Source organism: Anomalospiza imberbis, chromosome 3, assembly GCF_031753505.1.
Source record: "Anomalospiza imberbis isolate Cuckoo-Finch-1a 21T00152 chromosome 3, ASM3175350v1, whole genome shotgun sequence".
Lineage (NCBI taxonomy): Eukaryota > Metazoa > Chordata > Aves > Passeriformes > Viduidae > Anomalospiza > Anomalospiza imberbis.
In genome coordinates, this window is record NC_089683.1 from 91,301,957 (window position 1) to 91,318,277 (window position 16,321).

The following is a 16,321-nucleotide window of genomic DNA, read 5'->3' on the forward strand; positions in this document are numbered from 1 at the left end:
TCCCACAAAATCACCATGACAACAGTGCCTTTATGAAGTCAAGGGACTATGTGTCAGGTGTTTGCTTTTCCCTTATCCAGCCAAGACTTCCCCTAAACTAGTTCCTCACAGAATTATCAACAGGCAAATGCTGCTGCGTCTCTGAGAAGGCAGAGTGATCAAGTATTACATGCAAAGGTTTATTTTTTAAGGGCCAATTCAGGAGTTGTGGGAAATATTAGCTCACCACTATATTTAAGTAGCATGCAGAAACTTACTGACAAACATGGATAATTATTCTACCCAGAGAAGACACACACAGAAACATCTTTTTCCCTACGCTGTAGATGAACCACTAGTAGAGAAAAAAAATTTAAAAATAGATAGAAATAAGATTCTAGGAATTATGACATCCGTGCAAGTAATTTCAAATTTGTTAAGTGTTGTGAAAAGGGACTTTAGGAAGGTAATGCAACTTGATTAATCAAGGAAAAGACTTACTTGTTACCTTCTGCAGTTTAAATGACTTTAAGCACTGGCATTCTCCTTTTGCATATTATTACAAGCAAATATCTGAACCACTTCAGATTTTATGTGTATTTACTTACATACACTCTGTAAATTCTTGACTAAGCAGTGTACTATTCTATTGATTTTTAGTGTGAATTCAAACTCCCCAGGATTAGGCTGTAAATTTCCATTTAGAAACTGCATATATTCTTAATCTTGCATTGCATTTTTACCTAGACATTATTTAAAACAAGCAATTTACAATACAAGGACTATGCCCCCACAACATCCTCTCGTATAAGCAACAAATTCTGATTTTCAGCCAAAGATGCAAGAGTCTTTTTCAGGTCAGAACTTGCCACCAGATGTCATTGTTGCTCTATGCAACTTGATCAGTAAATATTTTCCAGAATTTCTGTCAATCTTACCCAAGTATGAAAATTATTTCTTCAGGTGGTGTAAGAACCTTCCAGAAAATGGGCAACTGCTTACATGTATTAGTGCTTTTACATATAATACATATCAAACTAGCATATACTTCTCAAAACTTGATCCTCAGTAAACTCTCGAGAAGCTTCGTCTGAGAACCTTGGTTCTTACTGAATGGCTGAAAACAGACACATAGGAATACTGAAAATGAATTTTAAGGACAGTCAGAAGATGTGTGACAACATTTTACCTGTGTGGTAGCTTGATCAAGTTGTGTACTCGTTTGAGTCAGTTTATCTCTGGTTTTGTTCAGAGTTTTATCCTTCTCAGTTAATTCCAACTTCAATCTGCCCAGCTCCAGTTCAGTCTCTTGATGTTTATTCATATGGGACCTCTTCAGTTTTTCTTGAGCTTGCAATTGCTGTTCTAGGTCTTTAATAATGGAATTTAGTTCTGAATTTAAAAAACAGTAATGATTAAGGATACTTTTTGCTTTGGAAGGTACCTCTTCCAACACACTTCTACTTCCTATTTAAAATGTTTGAAAACACCCAAATTTCCTGACACAGGCAGACACCCTATAAAATTTTCAGCAAGTTAAAACAAGTTTTAACTGTCTTCTACTATGACATCAATAACACAAACTATCAAGACTGAAAGACAGTTGTCTGTAAATCAGTAATTCCTACTTCATGAGAGAACACAAACACAAGAGCTCAGGAACAAGTGCTGCAAAGGCAAAACCAATTTGTTCCTCCTGCTGGCTTTTTTTTGTTTTGTTACTGTTTTTAAACATGCAGAAACATGTAACTTGAAATACCTATTACATTCTTTATAAGTATATCCACTACATGCATTTCCTTAACTCAACTGTCAGCTACAGGAAGCATTATCAAGAATTAATATTATCTGATTTTGTGGGGTTTTTTTTTGTTAAAAGAAGTCCTGTCTTCCTGGATCTGAATTTGTATGGCTTCCAAGTTGAAAAAGCCACCAAAATTGAAGCTGTATGTAAGGAATTAGAATGAAGAGTTTGGAGAGTTCAGGGACTTGTAAAACAGTGGAAAAGCTGTCCAAAGAGTACAAATAGCAGGCTCAAGTGAATGCTCAACAAATCCAAGAAAAACCCATCTATTTCCTTTCTTACAACTATCAGGTATCAGGAATTATTATTTCTCCATGTCAAAATGTGTAATACAAGACCATATCTTGGGCTTTGATTGTACTTCTTGCAGCATACTTCATTTTGTGCTGCCAGTAGCATCCATCATGTACCAACTCAGTTATGCACTAAGCATGTTCAATCATCAAATTTTTAAGACATTATTGCTCAGTCAAAAAGTATCAATAGTATAGAAAAATAAGGAAACAATATGATTTAATTTAACAGTGAGATGCAATGAAATCCTGCAGAGTTTTTTTAACTGTTTTAAGAAAATTGTTCCAGGAGCAATGGATTAATGGAAAAAGGTATTTTTCCTTATAGATGACGTCCCCTACTCAGCCCAAAAATACAAACTAATTCTAATACTAATTCTCATACCCCTTATGCAAAAGATACCACCGCTTGTAGGCAATCTCTGTGTACAGCTGATCACTGAAAATACACCAACAGCCAACAGGGCCAGCTGGCAAAGGCAATAACAAGTATCTTTCTCTTTTCCTTGCTAAAGCACTAATTTCAATAGCCTGCTTCTGTCTGCACATCAGCTTTCATGAAACCATACAGGAGACTGCCTCTGGGTCTTAAAGAAATGCATCAGATACCTTGGTTCTGTGCTTTCAGCTGGATCATGAGGGAGGAATTCGAGTTCTCAGCAAAGCTGTTGTCAAACTCGTTTTTCTCTGACAGAATACTTGAATTTGTGTCTTTATCCCATGGAAAGGAGGATGCTGCAGAACTTCCCCTTGCAGGTGTTTCTGGGTTTCTAGAAGGTGTCTTTTCCTGTTGCCACGAAAACACAGATGAGGAAGCCTGATGCCGTGCAATCTCTCTGTGACTCAAAGAGCTTTGAGGATGAGGCTGATTTATTTTCTGTGTCCAAAAAAAGAAAAGGATGGACCTTTACACAGTTCCTTATCCAACATAAAACAAAATAACTAATTTAAAATTAATAGCTAATAGGTCATCATCATTTCACATAGTTATAACATCACAGCACACACCAGTGCAAAACCCTGATACATGTCATTGTCTAAGCTATGTAAATTAAATAACTTTAGCACAAGATTCCAAGTATAGGTGATATTTGTAAATACAAACCAGAATATCAAAGAAAGTATTTTGATATGAGTATCTTTATAAGTAACATGCATAAATTTTTGTTTTTTTTCAAGAGAGAGCCCATCATTTTACTCCTACATTTTTTAAAATTGAATCATACATTTTTGCAGGTAAGTGAAGACAACTAAGTTGCAAAAAAAAAAAATAGAAGTCTAAACTAAGATATCAGATATTTGACTAACATTTAGTTCTACTGGAGAAGCACAGGTAAATTCAAAACACATTTAATTATTTAAACTTATAAACAGAGTATTCCAAAACTGCAATAATAAAATCTGCCAGGTATAAGCTTTCAGTATTTCCCCACAGAAAAATTAAACAGAGCAAAAAAATTAGATTTTCTCATTCTTAAGTGAAAAAACCCAAACAAGGAAAACCTCAAAGTAAAGCCCCTATTGCTTTTTTAACTGGATTTTGAAATGCAGCTCATTTGAATTACTTTTTCTTAAACTAAATCCCTAAACCATGCAAGACCCAGTGTGACTTCTCAGTCAAACCAGAGAATATGCTGTTATCTAGGAACAGATGTGTCAAGTCCAAAAATCTATATTACAGTGTCCAGAATGCTGTGTCCAATCCTGTAAAATTATTTGTTAACAAAGAGGAAAGGAAAACTAATCATGTATGTAGTAATCATTTCCCCTGTATGCCATTTAAATTTGTAGTTTCTGAGACAAATGTTTGAATCCAGAACTAGCCACAACGACAAACAAATGCTTCTTGGAATCATAGACGTGAAGTCCAAATGTATCAGGTATTCCTTTTCCAAATTATGTTTTCCTGATGTAGTACTTCATTATTCTCTTTTAAGCTGAATTTTACTCACCATCTTAATTACTGCAAGTGCTACAGAATACTGTGTGGTCATCAACCATATTATTCAACTATTTTTCACAACACTAATCAAAATGCTGAATAGCACAGTTCTCTTTACCAAGCCTTTTCAGGCTCCTCTGTTGACCATTCCCCAGTAAAAACAGACCATTTTTTGCCACTCTGCACTCAATCTTTTCCTTTAAATTTGCAGGAACTCCCCTTATCCAATTTTTTCCCTTTCATCAGTGCATACCCAACAGCATTACACTGAGTCGCACTTGACTTAGACATTTTCTGATTTGTTCTTAAAAGAAAAACCCCAAAAGGTCTGAAAATATATGAGGCATGATTTGCCTTTATCAGCAAATAGTTGACCTTTTCTCCATACGCCTACACATGCTTCAATAAACATATTGTGTCATATTTCTAACAATTTGCCCAGGACATAATGTTGGCCTGACTAAACTGTATTTCCAAGAAGCAGCATGATAAGTGTTTTTTTCTAATGTCATCATCCTTGTCCCCTTCCAGTTTCAAGAGAAGAATGAGGCAACATTGCACATCACAGTGACTCAACAGTCCCACACTGCAGTGCCCTATCAATTAATGGGAAAATATTATCTGCATCTGTTGATTTTTTTTAAATTACCATTCATTTTAGCAATCTAATTTATGACTACTTCTGATTTTCCAATTTGAGTCTGTGCCACAGATTCAACCCCAACAAAAAAAAGGCTCTCATGTAGAAAAGTTTTAAACCTTTACATAGTAAGTACCAAAGATAAAATTATTTCACATTTTCTGCGATGGCTTTTTCCTTGAGGGCTTTCACATCTTATTCATCTTGTTCTCAGAGATTAGCTAATACTGTTCCTCCTTCGTATATGTTTGAAAGATTTATGGGTTTCTATTTTCTAGGTGTGAATTATTACTCACAACATTTTTCAAGGCTATTTTATTATCATATAGTATTTAACTTGGCATAACTGACACTGTTTTATCTTGTTCTTGCTTGCAGGAGACTTCCAGTTTCTGAAAGATGTGTTCTCATTTTTAATGTCCTCCTTTCCTTCGCTATTCAAAGAGGATGGCTTTTCTGAATTCTCCAAGATTACTTCTGAATGGCAGTACACACAGATTAATTCTCTCTCTTTCTTTTGAAATTATATTTTCTGTGATGTATAATATTTTTCACTACTTTTCCATTTCATTTTCCAACTTCACTCAGTGGTTACTTTCTTAGATAACACACAAACCATTCCTAAGAAATACTTACCTTAAACTGGATGGTTCTCAGTTGCAATTCCAGCTCTTTATTTTCTTGTACTTTTTTCTTGTATTTTTCTTCTAGTTCTTCAAACTTAGCATCTACAAAGACATGGTGAATAGTTCTTTATAATTTGCCTTAGTCCAACCAGTTTTTCACCCAATCCAGCCAGGTTTTCTCACCCCATGGGTCCCTCCCAACTTGAAGTATTTTAGGATTCAATTATTTTAATGAATTCAAGACTCCAGCTTTCAAAGGAAAATATCTCCCCAAGAATATAATTTTAAATAAAGTTAGGTAAATAATTTTAATCTTATCCCGCTTTCAGGAGTGCCATGCTTAGCAGAATGCTTGACATTGCCACTAACTGCACCACTTTTCAGATATGTATAAAGAAAGTGAAAGGAAGAAGAGTAAGAGATTATGTCAGATTTCCCACTGGAGTAAGACTGAGATGCCAAACCCACAGAACATTTGTTCATAGCACTGAAAGAGGTAAATAACACGTATAATATTGAACACAAAGTTTTTCAGCATAAAGAGCATAAGAATGTCTAGCCACATAATTCTCCACACCAGGAAGCTTCCTGTCATTTTTCCAGTTCATTCAAATATTTTAAATATTTTTGATGTCACTTATTTGAAGATAGAAGTGATGCTTTGAAATGGATACAAGCATTAGTTGTGTAGATTATCACTCAAAGTAACAGTCTGTGCAAAAAATAACTTTCCAAATAAATAACACATTTAACTGTTGACTGCATTTTAGTTAAAGTACCTGTGGTACAGGGAGAAATTTGCTCCCCACAACATGAAGAGAAGAGCTGACACCAGGAATAGGCATTCAAAAGATTGCTGCAGTCTACTGAAGGACATTTTATCACTATTCCATGTCCCTCAATGTAGCATTGAAAAGAGGCAATATTTGTGAGGTGTTCAATCTGCACTAATAATTTTTTAAATGGAAACCTAGGGTGCTACAAATTAGATACTTTCATTATAACTTATATAAGAGGGGCTAGGCAACTCAGTACAAGTGTAATGTTTAAAATACTCAACCTTCCAAGAAAACTGACAGTCAGCTGTCTGTGCTGGATGAAGAAAAGGATTATTTACCATAATTACTTTGAACTGGTGTTAAAGGAGCAGTAAAACTTTTCTGTGGAGTGGCATTGAATGATACATCTCCTGCAGTCAATGTTTGCTGACTTCTCTCAAGCTCACATTTGCATCTGTTTAGGAAAGAAGCAGCAGCATAAATTAATAATGGAAACTAAAAAACTAATTAGCTATTTTTAACAACCTAACATACACTAACAAATTACATGATTCTAAGGACTTAGTTTAAAGATCAAATCAAGACATAGCCACTGAAAATTTTTAGGGGGTGTAACACAAAAATATAAGTGACATTGTATTTAGAGTTTCAACATAGTTAATCAATTACACAGGAGTCAGAGCTAAAAAACAAAATCAAACCCCAAGTAGAAGAAAATCTGTTTGAATTCCTTGAGGTCTTACTGTATGAAGCAGTAGTTCAGCTAAACATACCCAAATCACTGTAGGCACTGAGAATATCAAACTCTTACTCTTCAGTGAGCATCTTTATGGCAGGAAACACAACTTTCAGTTGTTATGTTCTGATACTGCACACTTTCAGAAAACTATGCATACTTCATGAAAATGCAAGGGAATAATCTCCACTCAACAGGGTATTTCTTATGTGTTCCATTTACATCACTACCCAAAACACCACAGCAGAGTGAAACAGGGACTAATAATAAAAGGATGGCTGGACAGGAACAAACGCAGATCCAAACCAATGTGGCTAATCATACGTTCTCCCTTTATTGTTTACAGACAGTAGTTTTTATACACTTCCAGATAGTTTAAAATCATGAGCACACTCTCATTGACAAGCAAACATTGTTTGTTCCTGTCTTAAGGTGGCTAAAGTTTCACCCTGCAGACCTATATTAATTCACACCTAGACAGCTCAGTAAATTGTGTTACACCTTAACATAATTTCTGACTGCGCCACAAACTTATTCTTAACTGCGCCACAGGCTTCCAGGCCTCCGAGGCCCACATCTGAGGCCTAGGCTGGGGTAGCTCAACCTTCACTCTAAACGTATAAATCATGAACATCCAGATCGTGACCCATTTATCTCAGAAATTGCTCTACAACAGACAACCCACTTGAGGGACTTTTGTAAGGTTAAAGATACCAGGGCATCCAATGAAATCATATAACTAGTTCAGAGGCCACACAGTAACTTTTGTCCAGCTCAATGAGCACAGGTTGATAAGATGATAGTCCCAGGCTGTAGCCCACAGCATCAGTGAATTCACATTTGCCTTTTTTATTTTCCCTCTCTTTTACAGCTCAATGGCAAGAACTCCTCTTCCAGAGGAGCATCAGTTGGGATGAAGTGGCAAATGATCACATACCAAACAAAAGGCAGACAAATACAAAATCACAAACAATGGCCAAGAATGAGGTACATGCAGTAACTGATATTTTGTAATGAACAGTTACATAAAATAATATAATGGGAAGGGGGAACTCAGCAAACCAACTTCATTTTGAGAAGAGATAAATGGAACACATATCCTCCTCACAACCTCTTTGTCCCAACATTTGACAGCAGATTCAGATAACATTAGTGAGGTTCTATCAACCCTGCTGAATCTCACTAGATTCTTCACTGATGGATCTCAGCAACTCCTTACACAAATCTGGTGTTTCTACATGCCATAAATTATGTTGCATTATTTGTAACAGCAGTGAAATATCTCAACTCTCTTCAGTTTTCACAAAAATCAGAGAGAAAAAAAATTGAAAGAGCAACACAGCTTCCTCTTTGTTTGCTTCTATTAGGACATGTATAAGGCATGAGGAAATAAATTATGAAATATCCATTGTAAATATGTTAGAGACATACAGCAAGTCCTCACCTTTTCAGTTCTTGTTCTAGCCTTTCAATATCCTTCTTGCAGGAATTCAGCTGACCTGACTGAATGTTGACCTGAGATTCTTTTACTTGAAGATCATGTGAAATTTTCTGCTTTGCTTTCTCAAGATTATCACACAATTCCATCAAGCTCTGGTTTTCTCTTTTTAGTATTGCAGATTCATTTTTTTCACTTTCGACCTAGTTGGAACACAGAGACATTTTTAAAATTATCAACTCCTCTATACTGTGCATTTATTATTTTAGTAACACAAAGTTCAGATGTTTGTGGTGGGTTCAGCACAATGCTGTTATTTTCTTCCTAACACTTCAAAATCCTGACAGCTCTAAAAATCTCAGATGTACACATTGTTTAAATATTCTTAGGTGTGAACAAAACGCACATTTGCCAAAATTCAACCCAGTGACGTTAACAGTTTCTATTTATTGATGAGATATGAACTCTTAAAAAATTTCATCAATCCCTAAATACTAATAATCATCATAAGTCCACATTCTTCACTGATCATCTCACTTCCCTTTCCAGCCTATCTTTAGCAGCCAGAAGGCCTTGGCTCACTCCACAAAGTGTGCACAGTAATTATCAAATGTCACAGCTTTGAAGACAGAGTCTGGCAGGAAAGTTGTCCTTCTCCTCCCTGGAATAACATCCAAGGGGCATCATCTTTGGCACAGTGCTGTTCTTTTGACTGACAATTGTATTACCTGCTACTTCTAAGAGTTTTAAAGTACCCCTTCTTTTTGTCTATGGACCGCAGCAGTTTATCGGAATGGTTGAAACAATTTCCTGGAAACTCACAGGAAGAAACCCAAAGAAAACTGCTAGGCGTAAGGTTTTACCTTTCCTTTCAGTCAGGAAAAAGAATCAAAACATTAACCCATTCCCTAACAATAACCACCAGAAAATAAACTGCTATAACAGTGTGAAAAACACCAATCACTTGGTTTTTAAAATTTTAAAAGTTTAATAATAATAAAATAGTTATAAAAATAGTAATACAATTAGAGTTATAAAAATTTAGAGTTAGGACAATTACAAGATAATAAAATCTAAAGAGTTACGGACGTCCGGATGCTCTCAGGCACTTAAGCCCGATAAGCATCTTTTGTGAACAAAGGGATAACCCTTAAAAACCATACACTGTTGCATATTCATACATACTTCATGGTTATGCATACATTCTATTTAAAATAAGAAACTCTGTCTGGAATATGTCAACTCCTTCTTCTAATCCCCACTGCATCTTCAAGTCTGAGCAAGGCCTGAAGAAATTAGCTTCTTCTGATAAGAGAACTATAAATTCCTCTTCTCTGTAAGATTTAGGTGTTTTGGGATTGTTTTCTCAAAGCAAGTATCTCATTTTTTAAAGAAAAACCCACATACATAGTTTCTATTTTAACTACAAAACTACATTTACCATACTATTAAAATGTTAATACAGCACTTCTAATCAATATAACATAATACATATACTATTCAATTTAATATTTGCAAAAACTCAGTCATAAAATATACATTTTTCACAACAGTGTTTGGCACGAAGGACTGCATTTTGGGTTACCTTCTGCTTCTGTTTCTGCAACGCTGCCTCCAAAGTCTCCAGCTGGTATTGCCTTTGCTGACGCTCCTTTTTAAGCTTATCCACTTGACTTTCCAGCTCATGGATCTTCTGCAGGATTCTGGGAGAGAGGCCCTCTTTCCATTCCTCCAGAGCCCAGCTCATACTGGGCAGATTCTCGTTTCACATAAAATGGATAGTATTATGCCTGAAACACAAAGACAACAACAATGAGAGCTTCCAAGAGGTGAAGTAAGCATCCCTTTTAAAGAAATTGCATATTTTAAGCTTAGCAGCGATTAGAATACATCATTCCACAACCTTACAGGCTTCCTGACCTAAACACCAAGCAGCACCTTAAAGCATTAGGTCCTATTTTTCACGCTTCTATGCAGTTAAGAGCAGAACCTCGCTCTAACGAATCTCCCGGCAGCAACAGGCTTTCTACTCTCAGACATGCATTTGACAGCTCTGCCTCAGGTGGCGTCTCCTTGCCAAACACATGGCTCCGTAGGCCTCAGCAACGCTTCTTTATTTACTTTTCAAAGCAACGTGGCTGAGCTCGGGGTATCTCAGAGTACCTAAAACTAGTGACCAACGACCGGCGGAGAGAGCCCCCACAGAACAGAGCGGCTGCCTGCCACCGTCAGCCCCGCGCCCGACCGCTCACTCACTGCTAAGCGCCGACCGGAGCCCGGCGACAGCGACTCGAGCCCGGTGCCGGCTGCCAATGCAGCCGGGCGCCCGCTGCCCTCACGACCGGCCGCGCTCCCGCCGCGACTCAAACCCGGCGTCAGCGACTCGAGCCCGGTGCCGGCTGCCAATGCAGCCGGGCGCCCGCTGCCCTCACGACCGGCCGCGCTCCCGCCGCGACTCAAACCCGGCGCCACCGCCCCGCGGCCGTTTGCGCCCGCCCCCGCCGTGCCACGGCCCTGCGCGCTGATTGGCCCGCTCACCACGCCGCTCGCCACGCGGCCTCGGACCCGCGTCCAATGGAAGAGCAGCGTGGCGCCGCTCGCCATCCTGAGTGGCTGGTTCGGAAGCGTTCAAACTCCATTGGAGGCGGCGGCGCAGGCGCGCGGCGGCCCCGAGGCCGTTGCCCTCAGCTGGGCGGGGCGGTGCGCGCAGTTGGGCGGGGCGAGAAGGGGATGAGGGTGGGCAGAGGGATGGGCGTGGAAGCAGCAGCTGTGGGGCTGTAACCGCACTGTCGGGTCTTTATCCAAACCCACTTTCCCGGTTCCAAAGAAAGTCTGACTTTTGAGAAAAGGAAAGACAATACGCTGTCCCGGTCGTCTCCCGTTCACTGGGAAAGGTCAATGGAAAGAGCCCAAAGTGCTTTCATATTCAATTTTGCTCCCGGGGCTTGGGGTTCCTTTTTTCTTTAGGTGTTTGTTTGTTTGTTTTTTTGAGGCGAAGGGAGGCAATTTAGCCCAATATTACACATTTACTACCCAGAAATACACACTTAATCAAAAAGCCCCAAATAGTTTGCAACTGTAGTCTAACACAGAGCATAGAATGGACAATAGCAACACTGAAGGCCAAAAGAGTCTAAAGTTCCTGTAAACTTCCCTGGGTACCCGTGACTGGTTTTTCAAACCCTCTGGCATTCCCCTCCCTACCCCCGACGGCCTCTCAGAGGGGAGTTTCAGACTTGAAGTGCAATGTTCCTTCCCATCAGAATCCATGACTTGTGAGTGACTCTAGGATCTGATTGCCATTTTACCTATTTAAATGTTCTGCTTCTCGTAATCATTCTGAGAATATTTACTCAAGCACTGTTCTTTTAATCATATTCAGAAAATCAAGTTAAACAAACCTTTCGTGAGAAATTAAACAGCTCACCAGTCAGCTGGTGAGAGCTCTGATTATAAATAAACACAGCACAATAAACTCACCAGCACATTGTTAAAAAATCTCCAAACTATCTCCTGAACAAAACAAGCCATTGCAGTGATGGAACTGATCCATCATAAATACCTCTTCACAAATAATGATTAAAAAACCCCAAAACAACCAGACAGGCTAGAAATTTCCATGGTGAACTTTATGCAGGTGTTCCTGGGGGACCAACGCAGAACAGCAGTGCAGCAGGAACTGCTTTAGAAGAGTGGAAAACCCTCACACAGTATTCTGAAATAATTAATGAAAGCTGAGAACCAGTCTGAACTGAAGGGGATCCTCTGTGTGGTGGACAAATGTTCTGCAAGAATAAAATACTCATTATATGCTAGTTTCAGTAAGTGCTTCCCATTTGACAGTAACAAATGCTACTTAATCAATTGTAGAAGTTGAAGAGTTTTCATTTTTTACACATGATATTACAGTGGGACTACTGATGGACATGGAACTCTAGCATTTAAACCAGTTCATCATGATTAATCCTTCAGGGAAAACTTCAGTGAAACAGTTTCAACTTCCATGACTGGTGGCATATTTTTCAGAAAGGGACGAATGATTAGAGACAGCCTCCAGCATTCTTATAAGGCATGAAAAATGAAAAATCAGCTGGTGCGTGCAGAGCTTTTAAGATACAGTCTGATTAATATCTGGATAACTGAGGCTAAAGGAAGGGAACCTGACCACTGTTGTCAACTTAAATATGAGAAAACATTTCTTCTGAAGCTGATTTCTAAGAATGGTCAGGTTTGTACTGGGTTAATGATTTACAAGTTAATCTTTCATAATTGACAACCTTTATGTAACTATTGCAGGAATTAATTATCATGAAAGATAAAAAGCCTCATAAAGAGTACAGAAACTTGCTTTTTCTTTTGCCACATCAACTTATTCTGCACAATACCTTTGTAAGTGTCATGACATTAATTACCAGAAGTAAATATAAGAATAAAAATATTAGTAAATGTAAGATTGAATTATGAGATACAAAAATAAGATCAAATACTCTGAAAAAATAATAACAAGTTATAAAGGATGTTAATAGTAACCATCAGTTCATCTAACACTTGTAATTATTTTCATTATTCTCTACTGGCTAGAATTCTTAGAGTCTTTCTAAGAGGCTCTCAGTCCCCTGTGTTTGAGTTCCCCATGATTTTGAGCAAAGACTACCTCAAGTCTTGTGAAATAGCTTTTCTCTGTCCTTGAAATTCCATTCAGTTTTTGCCAAATGCCAAACATCACCATTTACATTTTCTCACCTGAATTCTTTATTATTTCTAGTAAGGGGCCAAAACAGTAAGTAGAATGCAAAAGCCACTAAAGGTTAAATTTGTATTGCTATAGCTTATGTCAGAGCACATGATGGAACAAAACCAGAAGGGAAAGAAAAGAAGTTCTGATGAGAAAATCTCCCCCTTTTTGGATACGACAAGAAGCAGAAACCAGTTAGAGCTTTTCTTCCATATTCTTCTCCATATTCTTCCTTGCCGGACTCAGAATCCATCAGGAAAGGCCAAGTTCATGTAAGTGCATATATAAATGCATATGCACATCAAAGAGCACTTGAGGAGCTGGAGCAATCCTGTTCACCCAGGGAAAGTGATAAATGGGCTGGGTACTCTGTGTCTGATGGGGTTCAACCTTCCCAAATTCTCTGTGGAGGAACCAGAGGCAGACATTCTGCCAGGCTGGGTGTGAAAGAGAAGATGGATCATTTTCCTTAGCCTCCCCCAAACCCCACCCTATACTAAGTGATGCCTCTTGCCTCTGGAAAACAAAATTCCCCAACTCTGCTGTGGATTCTCCACTTGTTTTTTCTACATCTGTTGGGGTCAGGATTGAAGGCACTCCAGACAATAGTTCACGTTCAGACTCAGTTGTTTATTGTTTCTTATCAGTGCTACAGCCTCACAATTGTGAGTTCTGCAGTCTTTCATAAGCAAGGCACAAAATGACTACCTATCTCTTGTTACAAGGTCTTTTAAGACTAAAATATCCAATTAAGAAATTACACTTAGATTATTTTCCCTTTTAACCCAATAACTGAACCCTCGAAGCCCACAATGCGGACTTTCCCGTCCAATTACAAAACACCATCCAAACCCATGAAGAAGAAGGTGAAGAACAGCCTGCCTCCACCCTAAACCCTCCATCTTGCTTCATATTTATTTCTATATTCTAAAACCCCAAATTCTAAATTTTCCACCCTGTGATATTACACACTAACCAACTACACACCCAAAATGCCAGTGCTATTAATCAATTTTGGAAGCCTTCTCCACAGCCTCAGGTCAAATGCAGTGCTCTCTTGCAAGTCTGTGCCTCTCAGCACAGAAAGTTTAAAATTCTCACCATCCAGGGTTCCAACATTTGCCAATACAGAAAGTAACTGAGAAGATGGTGGCAGTTTAGGTGTCAGTACTGCAGCTGCATGGTTAAGTCTGCACTAATAGAACCAGTGAGCTACTCTTGTAAAATACATTTGGTTGTTTGTACACCCTTAGATTCCCTATTCTTCACATGTTTTTTCACAGAGCACATAGCGTGTTTGGGGAACAGGATGAATGTTAAGGTGGATGCTATTGGGATTCATAGAGAACCTTACACCTTTCATTTCTCAACTGCTTTCTGCTCTAGAAAAAAAAAGTTGAAGCGATCTGCACAATCTTTTTTCACAGTTTATTAACAAAATCAGGGACCACAGCATATCACAAATTGTAACTCTGTTCCCAGTGAAGATGGGGGTGTTTCTCTAGTGTGTATTACAGTATTTATGGTGTGCCAATTGAAACTGTTACTGAAGCGCTAATGCCTACACCTGTGCTAGTTTCATTGGATGAATGTATTAGTGGATCAAATACCTACAATTGCTCTATTGCTTGGGATCACATCAGTGGGGAGGTTTCCTAGTACTGAGAAGCTGACTGAGGTCACCTGGCTTGTCTAAGGTGACACAGTGAATCATATGCAGGTGCTGGATAGGGACCCACAGCTGCGGCTCCTGGCAGTTTAAAACATCTCCAGGCAATGTTGCCACACTGTCACACTGCACCCTCTCTTCTGTTCCCCACCTTGCCACTGGTCCTTTGTGACAACTTTGGTGCTGATCTGAACTACCAGGTGAGAAGGTTAAACAGGTAAGGGATATTATGTCAAGCAAAGACCTTTCTGGTAGCATCACATGTACACATATACATTGGGCTATAACTGCTGTCTGGTCAGATAAATACCTGTTCCAGCTCAGCAGGTGGAGCAGGGATATGCAGAAGAGAGTGAAGAGGGCTGTGGGACACTAGCTCAAATGAGTTAAAACATCATGTAACAAGACTCTAAGTCCCTGTGCTCTAATCCATAACATCTGTCACAAATGATAGTAAGAAACCTTTACACAACAAATGAATTCTTGGGTTTTATAACCAGTGTGTTTTACAGGGATAAAACTATCTTAGAGTTCTGCATTCAATTAGTTAATTGCCCTGATATATTTAGGGCAATTACTCTGAATAATTTTCATCACAGGAAAGTATTCTCTGACCTTTACATGCAGTGTAGTATTATTGTGATTTTTTAATAATCTACAAACGTCTGAAGAAATGCTAATCACTGGATTTAAAGCTGCTGAGCAGTTACAAAGATAGACCCACTACAACAAAAAATAATAAATTAATTAACCATATAAAGGATTGAAAAACAGGGTGCTTGTGAGTTGATGTGAGTAAATGTTACTTGTTTAACACTTGTTATATATTGGAAGGGTGAAGGAAGAAAGCAAACATCTAAATGAAATGTTTTTTATGTAAGTGAAAACGTACCCTCCTACCTGAAGATGGGTTTGCAGCTATAGCAATAGTTGCAGTAGTGAAAAGGTATTAATGTCTTTCTTTCTTGTTCTAAAAACACTTTTCAAATTCTATGAATACAGCTATTAGCATGATGATTAAAGGACTGATGTACAGTTAAGAAAATGATAAATAATTACAGCAATTACATTATGATCTGACACATCACGTCCATATTGTTGAGGACTTCAAATTACCAGTTACTAAACTGTAAACAAGATTGGAACACTTTTTTTTCTTTAATGGTGATTTCCCTCTCTTTATAGTTCTGTTGCCAAATAGAAATGACAATACCAAGCAAATGTTTCACACTACATATGTTAACACAAAAAATACATTTATTATACTATCAAACACTGTTCTGTCTTATGGTCAATGAGTTATCAGATTTCAAAGGACATTTGGTAAAATGGGAACATGTATCCTTCGTGGTCCACTAGTCCCTAACTTTCATGGATGTATAGCTTGCATCTCCTTTGGCCCCCATTTTTGTTAGAACTGTATGCTTAACCACACACAAATACATCTACTGTGAATATCATTCTCTTCTAACCAGAGAGAAAAGCAATTAAGAGAGAAGTGTACTACATACAAACTAAAATGCATGTACTTTTTAATAGCCATCTCTGACTCCTGTCACCTTTACCACTAACTTTTTAAAATGGGGCATTTAGAAAATGTCAGCTGGTAAGTTAGGTTACCTCTATTTCTTGTCAGACCTCCCTAAGGTTTGTTTTTCTTTGTCTTACATTCAATGATTT

At 38.2% G+C, this 16,321-nt stretch overlaps 1 protein-coding gene across 2 annotated transcripts in view; it reads right to left on the bottom strand.

The window, feature by feature from the left end:
• The window catches only part of CENPF (centromere protein F), a 34,823-nt gene extending 24,794 nt beyond the window's left edge, over window positions 1-10,029 (bottom strand). For both annotated transcript variants that reach the window (XM_068185696.1, XM_068185695.1), the window contains exons 1-6: window positions 9,823-10,029; window positions 8,244-8,440; window positions 6,402-6,517; window positions 5,295-5,386; window positions 2,686-2,953; window positions 1,169-1,371 (exon numbers count right to left, since the gene is read on the bottom strand). In XM_068185696.1, the coding sequence (XP_068041797.1) occupies window positions 1,169-1,371; window positions 2,686-2,953; window positions 5,295-5,386; window positions 6,402-6,517; window positions 8,244-8,440; window positions 9,823-9,984 (1,038 nt within the window). In that variant the 5' untranslated portion in view covers window positions 9,985-10,029. The remainder of the gene's footprint in view (window positions 1-1,168; window positions 1,372-2,685; window positions 2,954-5,294; window positions 5,387-6,401; window positions 6,518-8,243; window positions 8,441-9,822) is intronic.
• Between the last annotated feature and the right edge of the window lie 6,292 nt (window positions 10,030-16,321).